Source organism: Galeopterus variegatus, unplaced genomic scaffold, assembly GCF_000696425.1.
Source record: "Galeopterus variegatus unplaced genomic scaffold, G_variegatus-3.0.2 Scaffold92, whole genome shotgun sequence".
NCBI classification, from domain to species: domain Eukaryota; kingdom Metazoa; phylum Chordata; class Mammalia; order Dermoptera; family Cynocephalidae; genus Galeopterus; species Galeopterus variegatus.
This window is the reverse complement of record NW_007726203.1, coordinates 185000-201921: the sequence shown is the minus strand read 5'-3', so window position 1 is coordinate 201921 and position 16922 is coordinate 185000. Positions and strand designations below refer to the sequence as shown.

The 16922-nt window shown below is 58.9% G+C and overlaps 1 protein-coding gene across 1 annotated transcript; it reads right to left on the bottom strand.

Annotated features, from left to right (window-relative positions):
• Positions 1-13: 13 nt before the first annotated feature.
• TELO2 (telomere maintenance 2) lies at positions 14-16667 on the bottom strand. The gene is made up of 20 exons (XM_008581392.1): positions 16345-16667; positions 15211-15488; positions 13578-13646; positions 13206-13353; positions 11298-11400; positions 9576-9644; positions 9272-9413; positions 9050-9186; positions 8346-8425; positions 8069-8167; positions 7672-7760; positions 7382-7473; positions 7140-7256; positions 6896-6967; positions 5066-5257; positions 4105-4193; positions 3541-3640; positions 3144-3208; positions 2731-2846; positions 14-638 (listed from the first exon to the last, which is right to left on the bottom strand). Exons 1-20 carry the CDS (start codon positions 16665-16667, stop codon positions 532-534), a joined length of 2487 nt encoding a protein of 828 aa, XP_008579614.1. The 3' UTR covers positions 14-531.
• Between the last annotated feature and the right edge of the window lie 255 nt (positions 16668-16922).

The following is a 16922-nucleotide window of genomic DNA, read 5'->3' as shown; positions in this document are numbered from 1 at the left end:
ACCGCAGAGAAAGTCTGTTTGAGCACCTGCAGCAGCTTTTTATTCTTCAGGGGACACAATGTTAAGAGGCCCACAAGGGCCCAGAAGGAGTGACCCTGCTCTGCCTGGCTCCTGCAGGAGCATATTGGGGGCTCTGAGCAGCAGCACTCTCCCTACCCACCTTCGGCTCCCTGAGCCCACTGGTCCTGCCCTCAGGAAGAGTCGCCTCCTCAGCCGGTGCCCCCAGCCCCAGCTTTCAGGTTGCTGTGCCCTGTAGGGGCAGTGCCACATCCTGCTGTATTTTTAGCTGAATACACAGACTTCCAGACCGAAAACAACAGCTGGGGCAGGTGGGGCAGCAGCTTTCCTGTATCTGCACACTAGGTACCGGTACCAGATGACCCGCCCCAGACCTGCCACGCTCGCTACAAAGCCTAGATGCTGCTTCAGCTCCACTCCTGGGCCTTCTGCTCGGCCCTCAGCCTTTCCCTCTTCCAGCAGGGACGCCCCGGGGTCGGCTGGGCCTTCTGTGGCAGGGAAGGCCTCAGGGGACTAGGGAGAGGAGGCTGGAAGGAGTTTGTCTTTGAGTCTCTCCAGAAGCAGCAGAGCCTTCACCGCCAGCATTCTGCAGTCCTCATCTGGGTCCTTCTCGGCCACATCTGGCAAAGATAAAAATGAAAAACAAAAGGCAGGTCACAGGCCCAGCCACTTTATCTCTTCTTTTGAGTCTTCCTAGAAGAGCCACCTGCCAGGCCCTGAGCACAGATACCAGGAGAGACACCTGGCTGAGAGTCTCCACTGCATCCCTGTGCCCAAGGAATGTCCCCCCTCAACACAACTGGGGCTGGGAACCCGGCCAGCACGGCAATGTCCTCTACTATGTGAGGGAGGGACCCGGACCACAGGTCACAGGGCCCTGCCCCACCCCCCAGCACCGACCTGGGATAAGCTCTGTTGGACATGCAGGCAGGGGATAGAGCTGGTACAATCCTGCCCTGGAGGCTGGGAAGTGGAGCGAGGATTTGCACACAAGCCCAGGAATCTCCCAAAGGCCCTGGCCCCTCCTCTGCTGGCCACACCTTACATGGGATCAGTAACTGCCTTGCTGGGGGAGAAGCAGGCCTGCTCTGTGCCAGCCTGCATGAGGCCTGCAAGGCCCAGCTGCACCGACACCAAGTAGACAAATACAGCTGCAGCCAGAGGCAGAAGACCCTGGCAATTCACAAAGGGTCACTCACTGCCTGGTTGGAGTCCGGTGTGTGGGAGGATCTGGAATCACGTGCTGCCCTAAGGCCTTCTTAAGCCCTGGGACCCAGGAAGCTCGGGACTAGATGGGAATTGCCAAGTCAAACCAGGATCTCAGGTATGTGAAAAAGGGGATCCTCTGCCTACGCCTGTCCTGTGCTGGCCCCAATGCTGCCTGACCCCCTTGCACACCCCAAGCCAAAGAGACCAGCTGAGGGCCCGGGGCCCCCATGGTGGTCCTAGTGCTGCTGCCCCCAAAGCCCCCAGAGAGCCATGATGTGGGGCAGAGCCCTTGGGGATGCAGGAGGCTCAGGACCTTGAAGAGTGTGGCCGCCCTGCCCCACTGCCATCAGCAACTCCACACGGAGGGGCATTTCCTCATCTAGGCATGGCAGGGGCCACTGGGCAGGCATCAAGAGCACACTGCTGGGCTCGTCTGGGGCCCTCACTGTCCCTCCAGGGAAGGAAAACCCAGCACAACGCCCGCTGTATCACCACTCAGCACCCACGGCACCTGCCTCACTTCTCCAAGACATGAGCTCTGGCAGTGAGATGGGTTGCCCTTGACCTGTGACCCCAGCCTAGGCACAGGGATGGCACAGATGACAGCATAGGTGACAGCCCACTAGGGCCCACCCTTCCTGCATTCATCAATCCCACACTCTGCTCCTTATCCCTGGCACCCTGCAGTTCACCTGAACAGATGACCAGGACCCTGCAGTCCCCAAGAGTCACCCAAGGCCACCACCATCACCATAGGGAAAGCAGCTTCATCCCAGGATCTTGCCCAGTCTTCCCATCATGGGTCCCATACCACAAGGCCCTGAAAAGGACCCGCATTGCCAGGTGGTGTGACCACACATGAAATTTAGAAGCAAACAGTGACACCACACCAGGGGCATCCTGAAACAAACAGCCATAGACGCTGGGGGACATGCTTGGCTAAAGGAGCCAGAGAAGCAGCAGTTAAGAGTACTGCAGGAGCCTTGGCTGGATCTTGGCTCATGGCAAAGGGGGAGAAAAAGGTCACTATTGGGAGAGCAGGGCCCTTGGGACTGGGAGGGCCTGTCCTCAGCTCCAGTTCCAGGACCTGGTGTGAAGGGTACAACGTCTGCCGCTGACCTTGTACAAAGAATGTGGTGGGGAGCTGATGCACAGCCCGCGGCTCCAGGAAGTCTGAGCTGGGCCCCAGCATCTGCTGCGTTACCCTGCTACATGGCTCTGCTGCACAACCGACACGGGTTTGGGATTTCTCGGAAGGAATGGATTCCCACATGAAGTGTTCTCTCGGGTCCCCTGCAGGACTCCCCGAAGTGACCACGGCCATCTCCCCATTTTCCTCATGGAGGGATCACCACACAGTTCTTGGCACCAAGAGGATGGGTGCGCCCATCAGACACAGGGCTGGCCTACGACTTGCCTGGCCATGCTCAGGCTGTCCAAGTCGCTTCATGCCCCACGTGGCCACCTGCCCGCCTCACCCACATGGCTGGGACCAGCACTCACCTGCCAGCCAGGCCCTGGCTTCCAGCAGCTCGTCTGGCAGGTCCCCCAACAGCTGCTCGGCAGGTACACTGAGGAGGATGGAGGAGACTGCAGACAGCAGGCCCTGGCGCACGTAGCTGCCAAGCAAGAAGGCGGGAGGGCTAAGCCACCAGCTGGGCTCTGAGCCTTTGGGGGGGCCCCAGCCTGGCGCTGCCAATGGGAGCAGGGACAACAGCAGGCCAGGGCGCCCTTCCGCTGCACTCAGGAGACCCACCTGCACACGCCTAGCCCCACTCAGCCTTGCCGGCACACTTCCTCTTTAAGAAGAGCCAGCCCAAGCTACCGCTCAGCCACCACTATCCACTTCCCAGACTCCTCCCCAGACCACCACAGCCATTGGCGACTGGCTGGCCCCCAGCGCTGAAGGTACTCACGCGTCGCCGTGGAAGCGCAGGGCCCACACGAACTCCAGCAGGGCCTTGCCCATGGGCACCGCCACCTGCAGACAGGAGGGAGGAGTGGGCAGGTGCTGCCGCCCCCACACCCCACACCCAAGGGTGGGTTTCTACTGCTAGGTGGCAGCAGGGTCAGGCCCATGTGAGCTTTGGGGATGCTTCGCTGCCCCTGTGGAGCGTCACACAGGTGGGCCCCACCTCAAACACCTGTCCCAGGGCCATGGGAGGCTGAGGAACATACTCCATGCAGCGCCCCATGCCCACCACCATGGCCCTCCCCCTGCGTCAGGCAGGACAGGCCACTCAGTGCTCAGCCCTGTCACATGAATGCTCGAGATGACATGGTGGGACCATCAGCTTCCAGTCCCAAACTCACGGTGCTGTTCACAGCCAGGTACATCAGGGCCCCTAAGGTGTGGGTCAGTCTTCCAAGAACCAACTGGTCATCTCCCAAGAGGTCAAAGGTCACCAGAGGCCTACAGCAGACTTGAGTGAGTGGCGACCCCAGCTGCTGGGAGTTCTGCAGACCCTTTCTCCTGCAGTCACCACCCAGACACCCAGGGCACCAAGAGCCACAGGAGAGGCACACAAGGCCAGCCATGGCTCCCAGGACCCCCATGCAGTGGGGGTCTGGCTCTAGCTGAGGCTAGATGAGGAGGTGAGCCCAAGGCAGAGTCAGCTGGCACTGCAGCACCTCTAGCCTCTGCATGACAAAGGCAACAAAGCTGAGTGTCCTTGCCACAAAGCTCAAAGGCACAGGGAACCTTCCAGAAAATACCAGGTCATTTAACTCAAGCTCACAAAACCATCCTGGCAGAGGTCATGACCCTGTTCTTGCCAGAAGCCCCACCACAGACCCGACCCTGGGAAGCCTCATGTCTGCAGGGTGTGTCCAGGGATCCTATGCCCCTGATCCACAGGCCTCCACAAAACCACTCACCTGTCAAAGTGCTGAATGAGGGGGAAGAAAAAGTAGCCAGCCACAGAGCTGAACCTGTTGGGGCCTCCTGCCAGTCTCCGGTGGGAGCCCTGCAAACAGACAGTGCTCACAGAGGGGCCAGGCCTGTGCAAGACATGCAGCTGCCCGGAGCTGCACAGCCCTTGGCTTGTCTCGGCTCTCTCAGGCCCTGCACAGACGGTGACGGGACCCAGCTGGGGCTCCACCCACACCCATGGTGGGAGCTGCCCTAGGCCCAGACCAGGATTCCCAATCTTGCAGGCAGGACAAGGCCTGTTGGGGTGGCCACCCTGGGCACTGAGGGACACTGAACAGCCTCCTGAAACCTCCCGCCATTCCCAGTAATAACCAAAACTGTCTCCAGATATCACCTAGGGTGTGGCAAGACCCCCAGCCTAGATGGACCCTGACAACAGAGCACCTGCCAGGTTGTTTCTAACCTAGAATTCTTAGGACCTTTTCACTCCCACACACACGTTCATGTTTTTTTGTTTGTTTGTTTTTGTTTTTTTCCCTTTTTGTCTTTTTTTCGTGACTGGTAACGGGATCGCAACCCTCAGTGTCGCGCCCGTACCGCGACTGGCAATGGGATCGCAACCCTCGGCGTCGCGCCCGCACCACGCTCAACCAGTGAGCGGACCAGTCTCTACATGGGATCCGAACCCTTGGCGGGAGTGCCACCACACTCCCAAGCGCCGCACTCTACCGAGTGCGCCACCAGGCCGGCCCACACATTCATGTTTTAAAACCACACCAGCTTGACCCTCTTATGGTGTCTGTCACAGCCCTCAGCTTGCACCCCAAACTCTCCCTTCAAGGAATGCCAGTGTGGCACCATCCCTGGCCTCAGATTTAGCTGCCCCCTCAGTGCAAACAGCACCTGGAGGCATTTGACAGCTGTCCCGTCGGCCAAGAGTCCCCACCGGACTGGGGCCCGGCTGACCTTAGAGAAGCGCCGGGTCTTGCTTCTGATACGCTCCTCCACAACCACTCGCCAGACAGGAGTTGCAGCGCTGCCAGGCTGGGAGGCAGCCAGTGCCGGTGAGCTCTGGGTGCTGAGACCAGGGGAGCTGAGCTGTGGAGCCCTCCCAAGGCGCCCAGGCCAGGACAGCTCCTGAGCAGCCAGAGTCAGGACCTAGAGGAGGGGAGAGACCATGGAGGCATCCCACGGGGGAAAGCCAGCTTCTCAAAGTCAAGTTATCAGCCACATGGTCACAAAGCCCCACAGCAGAAATGGGGCCCCATGGCCCTCAGATCTGTGGGAAAGAAGGCGTGTTCTGGGAACAACAGAGAAAGTTCATTCCAAGAACTTCAGACTCACTGAGGTTTACTGGAGGGACAGGGGGCAAAGGCAGGCTCAGGGCTCCAAGATGACAGTGCCTGGCCGGGGGAGCCTCCCCTTTCCAGAGCTCACTCCTTCCCACCGACCCTGCAACCATTCTCCCTTCCCCTAGGAACTCAGCCTCACAGGCAAAACCAGTGAGGCACGGACACACGGCACATGAGCAAGCTTCAGAAACAGGCTAGGCAAAGGACACCAGATCCAAAGACCACACAGCACATGGCTGCACTCAGACATCCAGAACAGAAAGCCAGAGACAGAAGTGGACTGGGGGGTGACAGGGGTTGGGAGAGAGGACTGGGAGTGACCACTAATGGGTTTGGGGTCTCCTGGTGTGAAGACATTCTGGAGCTGGACAGAGGCAGTGGCCACACGACACTGTGAACACACTAAATGCCACTGAGTTCTTGTCCGTTCCAGAATGGTGAGTTCTGGTGTTTCCTTAGTCTTTTTTGTTTTATTGTGGCAAAAAGTGCATAAGATTTACCATTTTAACCATTTTTAAGCATACACTTTATTGGCATTAAGCACATTCACACTGTCATGTGACCATCACCCCCATCCATCTCCAGACTTTCCCATCTTCCCAAACTGAACCTCTGTCCCCATCAAACACTGGCTCCCACCCCCCTCCCCCAACCCCAGGCAACCCCATTTTATTTTTTTGTCTCTATGAATTTGACTATTCTAGGGATCTTGTATAAGTGGAATCGTACGAGGGTACTTCAAAAAGTTCATGGAAAGACTTGTGTTATCTTTCAACACTATTTTTCCACAGACTTTTTTTTTTTTTTTTCCTTTTTGTCTTTTTTTCATGACCGGCAACGGATCGCAACCGTCAGTGTCGCGCCCGTACCGGCCTGGGACCGGCAACGGGATCGCAACCCTCGGTGTTGCTCCCCGCACCTCGCTCAGCCAGTGAGCGGGAACCAGTCTGTATGTGGGATCCGAACCCTCGGCGGGAGCGCCGCCGCACTTCCCAAGTGGCGCACTGTAGCAGTGCGCCACCGGGCCGGCCCCTCCACAGACTTTTTGAAGTGCCTTCATACAATATGCGTTCCTTTGTGACTGGCTCTAAGTGTTTTCAAGGCTGGTCACTGTTGAAGCAAGTGTCCTTTTTTATGGCTGAATAATATTCCACTGTATGGAGAGAACACATTTTGTTTATCCTAAAATGGTGAATTTTATATGGTGTGCAAATTATACCAATAAAGTTGTTCTTTAAAACAAAGGACTCAGCCCCTGAAGCCCCACAGCTGCGGGCTGCACTGTCCCCCACTCAAGAAACAGTAGGTAGGCCTGTCGGGGCCTCTTGTCAGCGACACAGAGACATGGGGAGACCTCTGGCCACTGTGCACGGAGCTTTTGACTCCCTACACTAGGCCAGCTGGGGCCTGACGTGGGGACAGAAGCCTGCTTGGGGACACTTACGTCCAGGATGTCCATGCGCTGCCGGAGGCTATAATTCAGGGCGTAGAACTGCGAGGTCAGATACTCAGCAACCTAAGCCAGGCAGAAGAGAGGCCACTGTGGGCCAGGACCCCGGTGGCCCACCCGGGGCGCCACCTCCAAGCACCGCACAGCCAGCCCAGGCACAGGATGGAGCCGCGAGGGCTGCAGCTCTGAGCATGTCCTGCTGAGCATCCCTGGCTGGGGCCACCGTGCAGGGACTCACCCCAGCTGGGTCCGTGACTGTGACGGCCACCAGAGCTCTCTGGCGCAGCACCTCGAATCCCACCACACATGTCCTCTCCTCCAGGTGCAGCAGCACCTTGGCCAGCTCCACGCTCACCTGCCCACAGTGGTCAGGTGGACGCCCCAGCCCTCTGCTGCAAGAGCCAGGGCTGCCCACCAGCCGCCTGCCCAGGAGAGGCTCCTGCCCTCCCCCACCACCCTGACCCCCGCCCCACTACTCACCTCCCTGGTGGCTGCAGGGTTCCTGTAGATCAGGCCCTCAAGTGCCCGCAGGGCCGCCTCCCAGTGCTCCATGTCCTCAGACGTGCTCAGGGCTGTACAGAACCCAGATAGGCCCCATCAGTCTCCGCCATGACCTTAGTAGGTGGTGAACACCTGGGACAGATGGCTTCCTGAGGGTCCAGCATGTCACAGTGAGAGCTGCCGGAGGCTCCGCTCGCCCTGCAGAGCACAGAGCTGTGGGTGGGACCTACAGCACAGTCTGCCAGGCCCACCTGGGGTCCCACGCTCACCTTCCACATAGTCCCGGACATACGCTGGTGCCTTGCTGCGCTTCAGCTCTCTGTCCCCCGACATGTCGTACGGGACAAACTCATCATCACTGCGGAAGAAACAAGATACACAGGACTGCATGTTGCCCAGTGAGAGGAAGCACCCAAAGCTGCAGATTCGGGTGCCCCCCACTATCTTCTTCTCTGACGGGGGCCCAGTTCTAAACATGCTAAAATTCACCCCAAGCCCCCAAAGGCCAGGGCTGCAGCGGGGCTTTGTGCCCACAGGCACTCACCTGCAAAGTGGAAGGGAAGGGACAGTGAGACCGTGGCAGGCCACACCTGGTGGCCGTGCTGTGCTGGCTCCAGCGCCTACCCCACAGCTGCTGTTCTGCAGACCACCGCAGCGGACCCCTACCTGTCCAGCTCCGAGTCAGGGCCCTCTGGCTGTGCTGGGTTGACACTGCTGTCCACGGTCTCTGCAGGGGTCTCTCCGACAACTGGCGCAAGGGATGGGCTTTTGGGAAACAAGGAAGAAGAAACCTGTCAGGGGCGCCCCACACGGGCCTCTGCTCACACAGCCTCCATCCAACAGCAGTGCCCCTTCCACGCCTCTAACTTCTGTCCTGGCTACTGGAGTCCAGGTTGACAAGGTCCACACAGACACAGGCGGGCATGGGGCACAAGATCCTCACCTGGCCCCCAAAGAGCCGTCATGCACAGGCCGGGGCATGGCCAAGGCCAGCATCTCACGGCTCAGGTCATCCTCTTCATACTGCAAGTGCACACAGGCCAGGCTCAGGCTGCAGGTACGTGTCACTGCAGAGGTGGAGGCAGCCAAGGCCAGGCCCTCCTCTCCGGCCACCGTCACAGCCCAATCTCCTTTAGTGACCTGGCCTCAGTCAGTGTCCACCTCAGGCCAAGGGGGGTGCTGGGTGGACTGGAGGCTGGAAAGGCCCTTTTTCCTCCTGTTGGCCCCCATGCTAACAGTCCCTGGGTCCAGCCCAGAGGCTCAGCAGATGACGTTGGGGCAACATCTGACACCCAGGCCTGACACTGCCACAGTCAGGCCCACGCCACACAGTGGGCAGCAGGGTGGCCAGCCCCCTGCTTCTGCCAGCCCAGAGCGACCCAGCGGCCCCTGCACCCGTCTTCAATGGGGCTCCTGTCTGGAGTCTAGAAACATCCACGGAACTGCCCTGGGGACCATGTGCTCAGGCACCTGGCCTGCGAGACCCCCAGGGACTGAGGGACATGTCTGCTACCCATGTGAGACACTCTGTGAGCCTGGACCCCAGGAAGGTGAAGGGACGCTGGGGCTGGAGTGGCAGCCACTCAGGGAGACCCAGAGCCTTACCCCCACAGAAGGGACATGGAGGGCACAGCCCTATAACCTTACCTGGAACCTCAGGGGAGGCCCCTCAGAGTGGATCCGGGAGCTGACAACCTCAGCCACAATCATGCCCAGGCGGCGCACAGGGGGCAGGCTGCTGTCTAGGCGGCACTTCAGGCCAGCCATCATGCTGGCCAGCAACTCTGGAAGCAGCAGACACACACTTGAGCACTCCCAGGGCCCAGGGCCAGCATGTGTGCCTGAGCTGCCTGCTCAAAGCCTGCTCACCATCCCGGCTGTCCTGCAGCTCCGGCTCCCCTAGGTACGCCAGGCAGATGAGGATGGACTTGCTGACGTAGCACTGCTGCGGCAGGGGTGTGTGTCGGACGGCGCTGCTGCTACCCCATGTCTCCAGAAGCTCCTTCAGCACCTGGCAGGCGGCATGACCCCACCACATGGGCCTCAGTGCCAGGCCGCCTGCCAGAGAGGCTCTAGCACAAGGAGCCCCTCCCTGCTCTTCCCCCCAGAGGTTCCTGCACAGCCCTTCTCCTGGGGACACCACAGGGGGCAGAATAACAGAGTGTGTGCTCACCTGGACGAGGAGTGGGCGCCGCTGGCTGTCCATGGCCAGGTACCCCAGCAGGCTATGCAGCATGGCTGTCTGCAACAGAAGCCAGCATCCTGTCTGCCAGGCAGAGACTGCTGCCCGGGGTGGGGAGTCCCAGGGGCTGAGCACTGTTGTGCCCAGGAGCCTGGCAGGCAGCTGACGAGTGCAGGGGACGCCCTCCACCTCTCAGTGAGAGGGACCCACTGAGAGGCTCCACCATCCCACAGAGCCAGAGCCCAGTTCTCAGGGCATGCCCGATACTGTGCATGTCAACTGGGGCACCTGATTTTTCAGGAAATTTCCCATTTCATCCAAGTTTTCAAATTGATTGTCATGGGGATACTTGCAGTATCTCAGACTTCCTGTGTCTGTCTTGTGGCAGATGTCGTGCTGGACACCGGGGGTCTGCCCTTCTCAACCCACTTTCTGTCCCACATGCCCAGTGAGTGTTTCCCCTCAATGCTGCTCTTCGTCCTGTCTTCTCTCTCCTTTTCTTTGAGATTCTTTTTGCTGAGCTTGGAGATTTGATTCTTGGCCGGGCTACCAGGAACATGACTGCAGGACATTTGCTCCACTACTTGCAGGTCTTGCTTTGTGGCCTCACCTGCTTGTTTAATGCTCTGGGGGCTTGAAAGACTGTAAACTCTCAGGTTTAGGGATGGCAAATGCACATCAGGACAACCCCAGTCATCCTTCATCAGGGGTCTGTGGGAAGTACCTCTAGCCCTGTTTCCCTGAAACTACGTCATCTGCCCACACAGGAATGACAGCTAAGCAATGCAAAACCCCAGGCTGAGAGGCGTCTACCTCTCCTGGCCCATCTCCCCAAGAGCTCTGAGGGGCTGTAGTGTACGTGGCTCCCTGCTACGTGGCCAGGTGGAGCTGGTGTCATCTCTACCGCAGCGCAACACCACCGCCGCACGGGAGCACGGTGAGTCTTGGTAACAAAGTCCAATCTTGTCACCACCCCCTGCCCCGCCTGTCTTTGTATCTCACCTCCTCCCATCCTCCTGCTCTCAGCAGCCGCCCGGGGGGCCAACTGCCAACCCAGGCCAGCCCAGCCCCTCCTCTACCTCCTTCAGGTCTCTCCTCAACAGAAAGGTCTTTGTGGACCCCCCCGCAGTGCCCATCCATCTCCTGGGCCTTTTCAGCACTGGACACGTCCCACATAACCGCCTCACGAGTGGCACCTGCCTCCCTGTGGTGTACACTCCACACGGAGGGGCTATGGCCTTCTGTCCACAAGCAAGGGCTTGGCACACAGTGGGCGTCCAGCAAACCTCTGCTGAGTGAAAGGCACGTGAGCCACAGGATGCGGAGGCCCTGTTCTGTCCCCGACTCCATGGCCAGCTCTGCCCCCCTGCTCCCATTCTCTGCAGCCTGAGATGCCCTGGCCCTCGCTGGCCTGGGTTTCAGGACACAGGGACAGTGGCAGGCACACGTCAGGGAGGTGCATGGCCTCCGAGTCCTGATAGATCGACCTCCTTGTGCTCAGGATGGAGCTGGTGAGGACAGCTCCTTGAGTGGCCGAGGATCAAGGGGTGCGTACAACACTTGCTCAGGGCTGGGCCTCGTCAGGGCCCATCAGTGGGGCAGCACCATAGCCACCCCTTTGCGCACCCCTGCAAGCCACAGTCCCACATGACGTTTCTGGGCAGCAGACCGTGCTCTAACCCCACTCTCCACAGCCCTCGCCTGTATCCTCACCGTGCACCGGTACTGCAGAAGCAGAAGCTTCCTGGTCATCACAAACTGAGCCTTCTTACTCTTCACCACCAGGTTCCCCAGCAGCCGCGACAGGACTTCAGGCCTGCAAAGCAACCGGGAGGGACCAGAGTTGCCAACAGCCTCAGAGGCAGCAGGAGGAGAGGTGGGGACCCGAATGCTCAAAGACCTGGGCTTGGTTAGGCCCCACACATGAGACTCTAGATCAGTCCTGGACAATCTGAGTCAGGCCTTCATGCTCCCTCCTCCCAGGTCCAAATGCGGAGACCCAAGGATAGCCTGGGCCCTGGGCCCGAGCTGAGAGAGAGCAGCACGAGACGGCAGCCCTCAGCAAAAGCGGGGGCAGCAGACCTGTCACATAGAGGTCCAGACAGCGAACGCACTAGGTTTCTGAGCACTGCAGTCTTTGTAGCAACCACTCAATGTGCCACTGCAGCAGCCACAGACACATATGTAAGTGAGCGAGCACGGCTGTGTGCCAATAAAGCTTTGTTGTCAAAAATGTGGTGAGCCAGGTTTGATGCAAGGGCAGTAGTTTACAGAGCCTGGGCCGAGCTCCCACACCCTTCAGTGAGTGAGAGGCTGACAAGCCCCTCTAGTCAGCATGGACAGACAAGGCTGAATTTCTCCCTCACTCACCACTTAAAATTCCACAGTCACAGATATGAAGATTTTAAAAAGTAAAAAACAAAATCAAAAAGAAAAATAGAGAAAGAAAAACTATGCGTGGGCTGGCCAGTTAGCTCAGTTGGTTAGTTCAACCTCATAACACCAAGGTCATGGGTTTGGATCCCCACACCGGCCAGATGCCCTACCCCACCACCAAAAAAAAAGAAAACCTATGCAAATTGATCTACCACCTTGGAGCAGGGAAGGGTTAAGCTAGAAACATCCCAGAGACAGAAGGTTCCAAACCCTAAGTGAGCATCCGTCATGTAAAGTGCTCACGACAGGGACAAGAATGTCTCTGCAAAGTCACAAACCCACTGACATGCCTGGGAAAGAGACCTGAAACGTGGTAAGAGCTCTCACAAATGCGCAAGTGCCAGGAGCCCAGTATAAACACCAGGCAAAGGATGTGACTGAGTAGGTCACACAGAACTGCAGATGTCGCACACACACTGCCACGCAGAATCCAAGAACACAAAGCCAAACATGGAGGCAACAGGGGTGGCAGAGAGGTGGGCGCCTCCTCGCATGCTGGGGGTGCCAGCAGAGGGCATGCGAGCTGGAGGTGCTAGGTTTCACGTGGCCCAGTGACCATGCCTCCAGGACTGCCACCTGCAATCACCTGCTACGGAGGACACACAGGTATGAGGAGCTGCTAAGGAGCAGCAGGGCTACTGTGAAGACATGGCAAAAGGCACAGGGTGGGGCTGGGGACTCGGGCCGCTCTGTGTTAATACGGGGGTGGGGGTAGGACCCCACAGCACTCGTGCCTGGGGACCTCTCAGAAGCTGCTTTTCACCGCACACCCTTCTATAGGATTAGAGCTTTTTATAGCATCTATGCTATTTTCATAATGAAAAAAAGGAACCCTCTGACCATAGATAGTCGCAGCCTCGGCAGAGGGGACAGTGCATTAGACATGGAAAGCCAGACGGGCCAAAGCTGTGGACATGTGGGGAGGCCCAGAACCAGGCCAGGCAGCCTCATCAGAAACAACAAAGGCGGCCACACCAGCACATGCACTTGCACCGCTGTGACCAGCTGGGAATAGTGACTCTGAGGGAAGAATGGCCACCACTCACATCCCTTGAGCATCTACATGGGGTGCTGGCTGCAGCATGCACCCAGGAAAAGTGGCACGAGGGAGGGCAACGTAGTAAAGTCCATGCCCCCCACCCAGCCCCAGAGACGCTGGCGGTGGGAAGAGTACCTGCTGCTTACCCCGGAGCTGCCTCCACGAGCCCCACTAGCACGGCCTCCATGGCCCGGTCAGGCACGCGCTCCAGCAGGCGCCAGCAGACCCGCTGCCACAGGCAACTGCCCTGGGTGAGCACTGTCAACCGGGGCACCAGCACGCTCAGGAACTCCTCTGAGGGACACACAGAGGCCCTGAGCCTCGGGAGCTACACCACCTGGGTGGCTGAAGGGCGTTCACAGCCCCACAGGCTCACCAGCAGGGACAGCCCAACCCCAGACCCAAGGGGCCCAGGACAGCCCACACCAGCCACCCCCAGGCCCAGCCCAGGTGAGGGAATCCCCCGAGGGCAGCTCGCCTGTGACTGCTGCAGGATGAGCAGGACACAAGCTACTCACTCTGTCTGCCATGGACACAGACTTTCCCCAGGAGCTGTGACACGAAGGAAACGGAGCAGTCTGAGCCACCTGGCACAGGAAAGCAGACTGAAGTTACGGGGGGACACCTGGTCAGGTGGAGAGACAGACTTTGTTCCTGGACAGGCAGACGCCAAATTGTAAAAATGCAAATTCGCTCAGCGTCTAAGTGCAAATCAATCTAACTCCAACAAAAATCTAAGTAGGACTATTCTTAACTTGAAAAGCCAATAATACCTGCTTAAGAAGATTTATACACATGAGCTCACTTAATTGTCACAATGGCCCTAAGAAGCCGGGACGAGTACAGTATCACAGGATGAAAATGGGGCATCAAGGGGGACCCGCAGGGAAGAGGGACTCCCACATCTGTGAAGAACATGAGAACATGGAAAACAAGAAGAGAACTGGGTGGCACAGGCCCCACTACCTGAGCTGGGACACAGAACTGAGAAGACAACAGACACAAAGCCAGTGTGAAGGGACACGGGGCGCCAAGACCTCTAAAGGGGCCTTTAGGATCAGGCAGAGATGCAACCCCTGAAAGAATGCAGCAGACGTGTTCCAGATGTGTTCTCCACACGTTCAAGGCTCTTCAGGCATCACCAGCACCATCTGCGGCTCCAAGCTGGAGCTACGTTCAGAAAAGGTAAGGCAGGCTTGGGAGGTTGCTGCAAGAATCCAGATGAGATGGGGTGGCCGGGGCCAGGGTGGGGGACTTGCGGGGATTTGAGGGGACCTGCTCCCTCATGGGCTCTGTAGGGCACGAAGATGCAGGACACAGGGGTTCCAGGGTGCTAGGCCTAAGCACACGGAAGGACACACTGCTGTGAACCAAGATGGGGACTTGGCAGCTGGAGCAGCCACATCCAAGGAGCATCTCTGCCCTCGGCAGGATTCATGAAAGGCATGAGAAGGAAGAGCTGCAGGGAGAGGCCAGGGCTCCTGCCAAGCCCGCCTTGCCGGTCCACAACCTGACAGCCCACTCCAGCCGACCTCGCACTGCCCCCAGACTTCTCCTCGCTCCTTGAACACACAACCAGGGAAGCCTTGTTTCTGATGCTCCAAAGACAGAGCGAAAACCTAAAACACCTTACAAGAGTGGGAGACTCAACGGCCAGTGACAGAGCATGTCCCACCACACCCCACACACACATGGAAAGCCCCCACGTTGGCCATCAGCATCTGCCTCCAAACCCAAAGAACCTCAAGTTCCTCTACTTGACATCCATATGGGGTGGGCCCCCGAAACGACTAGCAACCAGAGGCACATGGGACAAACCCAAGCCCATGAGAAGAAGCGGGCTCTGCCAGCAGAAGAGGAGCCCCTCCTGTGGCATGGCGGAGAGCACAAAGAACACACATGCTACCCAGATGACATAGCGAAGTGAGCAGGCCCCATCTGGATGACCCCACCAAGTGCCCAACCAAGAGCTGAAGGAATCAAGGTCAGCCCCACCTCCTCCCAAGGTCAAAAGATGAGAAGGACGAAACTGCAGCATGGGGTCACGACCATCTCAAACAGGGGATGTCAGCTGACCTGCCTCAGGCACACCCTGGTCATGACTCTGGACAGAGAGGGAGCGGATGACGGCCCCAGGAGAGCGGGCCTCACCTCGGAGTGAGTCCACAACCACCTGCAGTGCCTGCACAACCTCCTCGCCCAGCAGAGGGAAGTAGTTGTGCGGGAAGAATTCGGCCAGGTTCTCCCGCTGCAGCCGGTTGCCCAGGTGATCGGGCAAGGCCACCACCTTGCTGAGCAGCGCCTCCTGAAGCGGGGGGAAGCCAGGCTCCACACACTGCCGACACTGCTCCTCCATCAGAGCCACCATCCTGCTCTCACTCAGAAACCTGGACAGCAGCCGTGCCATCTTCATCAGATGAAAGCTGGGGTTAGACAAAGCAGGCGTGTTGGGCAGGTCCCCAAACCCCTCCATCCTCCACACCCTCTTCCGGCCACAAGGAATCCCAACCACCGTTATTAAATAGACAGTCCCAACAACTTAACACTTTAGTCCTAACTCATACACCAAAAGAAAAAATCTTAATTCTACTCCAGAATAACCACAATTAGTAGGAGGCAGGTGCTGCTGGGCCCTGTGCAGCTTCCCCAGCTTGGAATTACACTGGACACTCCACCTTATCTCCTGGTCCACACAACCTCTAAAAACCCAGCTTCTCAGAGATACGGCGTCCTCGAAAAGACTAGCGCGATCTGATATTGAGCCTGGGAACCATCCGGTCTTGGAGTCCAGGTCGGACACATGTCAGCCATGGGTGTGCTTGAAAACGTGAAAGGTCCCGAGGCAGCCCCGTGAGTTAGCAGCGGTGCCCGGGGTGCCTCACTGCAGAGTTGCGAGCCACAAAGGAAGGGCCACAGGAGGATGGCAGGTGCCAACCACCCCACCTGTCACCCGGTGGAGGGCAAAGGCTCAACCTGGAGCTGACGCTGTCTCTGCCCTCTGGGATGCGAACACTCCCACTCTTGTCCTTCTCTGAAGAAGACACGACGTGGGACGGGAAGAGAGCAAGGGCCTTCTGGGGATAGGGGTAAGTCCCTCCCACTGCAGCAGAGGTGGAAGCAAACAGCTCTTAGTGTTCGGGGATTCAGGTGTGCGAGCTCCCTTCTCTCCCAGCACCTCTCAGGACCTGAGTCCTCACAGAATTTAGGGAACCTGCCGGTTGGCCACCCTCCCGGCCCTTTTGATGCTTCTGATGTGACGACCACCCCCAAGGCCGGCCCGCTCACCCGGCGGCGCCCTCGATGCTCTCCACCAGCACCAGGAAGGCCTGGCCGGCCGGGCCCTCCAGGAAGAAGCTGTCGCACAGCCGCTCCAGCTCCGGCGCCAGCCAGCCCATGCTCAGCGATGCGGCCAAACGTCTGAGCAAGACCGAGAAGTGCACCGCCGCGAACTCCTCCCTCTCCGCCGGGAGGGCGGGACCCCCCGCGGCGCCGAGGTACCGCTTCAGGGACCCGAGGGTGCGGAGCACGCGGCCGCCGTCCTCGGAAGACGACAGGGCGTGAACGGCCTCCCGGACGGCGAGGCGGACGGCAGAGGGCACCGGGGCCATCCTGCGGGCGGGTCCGGGAGCCCTGGAGGGAGAAGGACAGCGACGGCGACGGTCACCAGGCTGCCGACTGGGCCCGCGCGCCGGCGATTCGCCACGGCTGCCGCGGTCCCGGACGGAGCTCGGGCTTGGCCCTGCCGGGCGGCCGCAAACACAATCCCCGGGCGCGGACGGAGCTGCCGCAGGCTTCTGGAGCCTCCGCGGCCGGACCCCGCGGGCGCTCGTGGCGAATCTGCGGAAGGGGCGGAGCGGCGGGCG

Bases quoted from the DNA above. Each gene is read 5' to 3' on its own strand.
- TELO2 (XM_008581392.1), bottom strand. From the start codon at position 16,667: ATGGCCCCGGTGCCCTCTGCCGTCCGCCTCGCCGTCCGGGAGGCCGTT. The intron at 7,257-7,381 runs GTGAGTAGTGGG...CACTGTGGGCAG, and splicing joins ACCCTGCAGCCACCAGGGAG to GTGAGCGTGGAGCTGGCCAA. The intron at 6,968-7,139 runs GTGAGTCCCTGC...TGCCTGGCTTAG, and splicing joins CAGTCACGGACCCAGCTGGG to GTTGCTGAGTATCTGACCTC.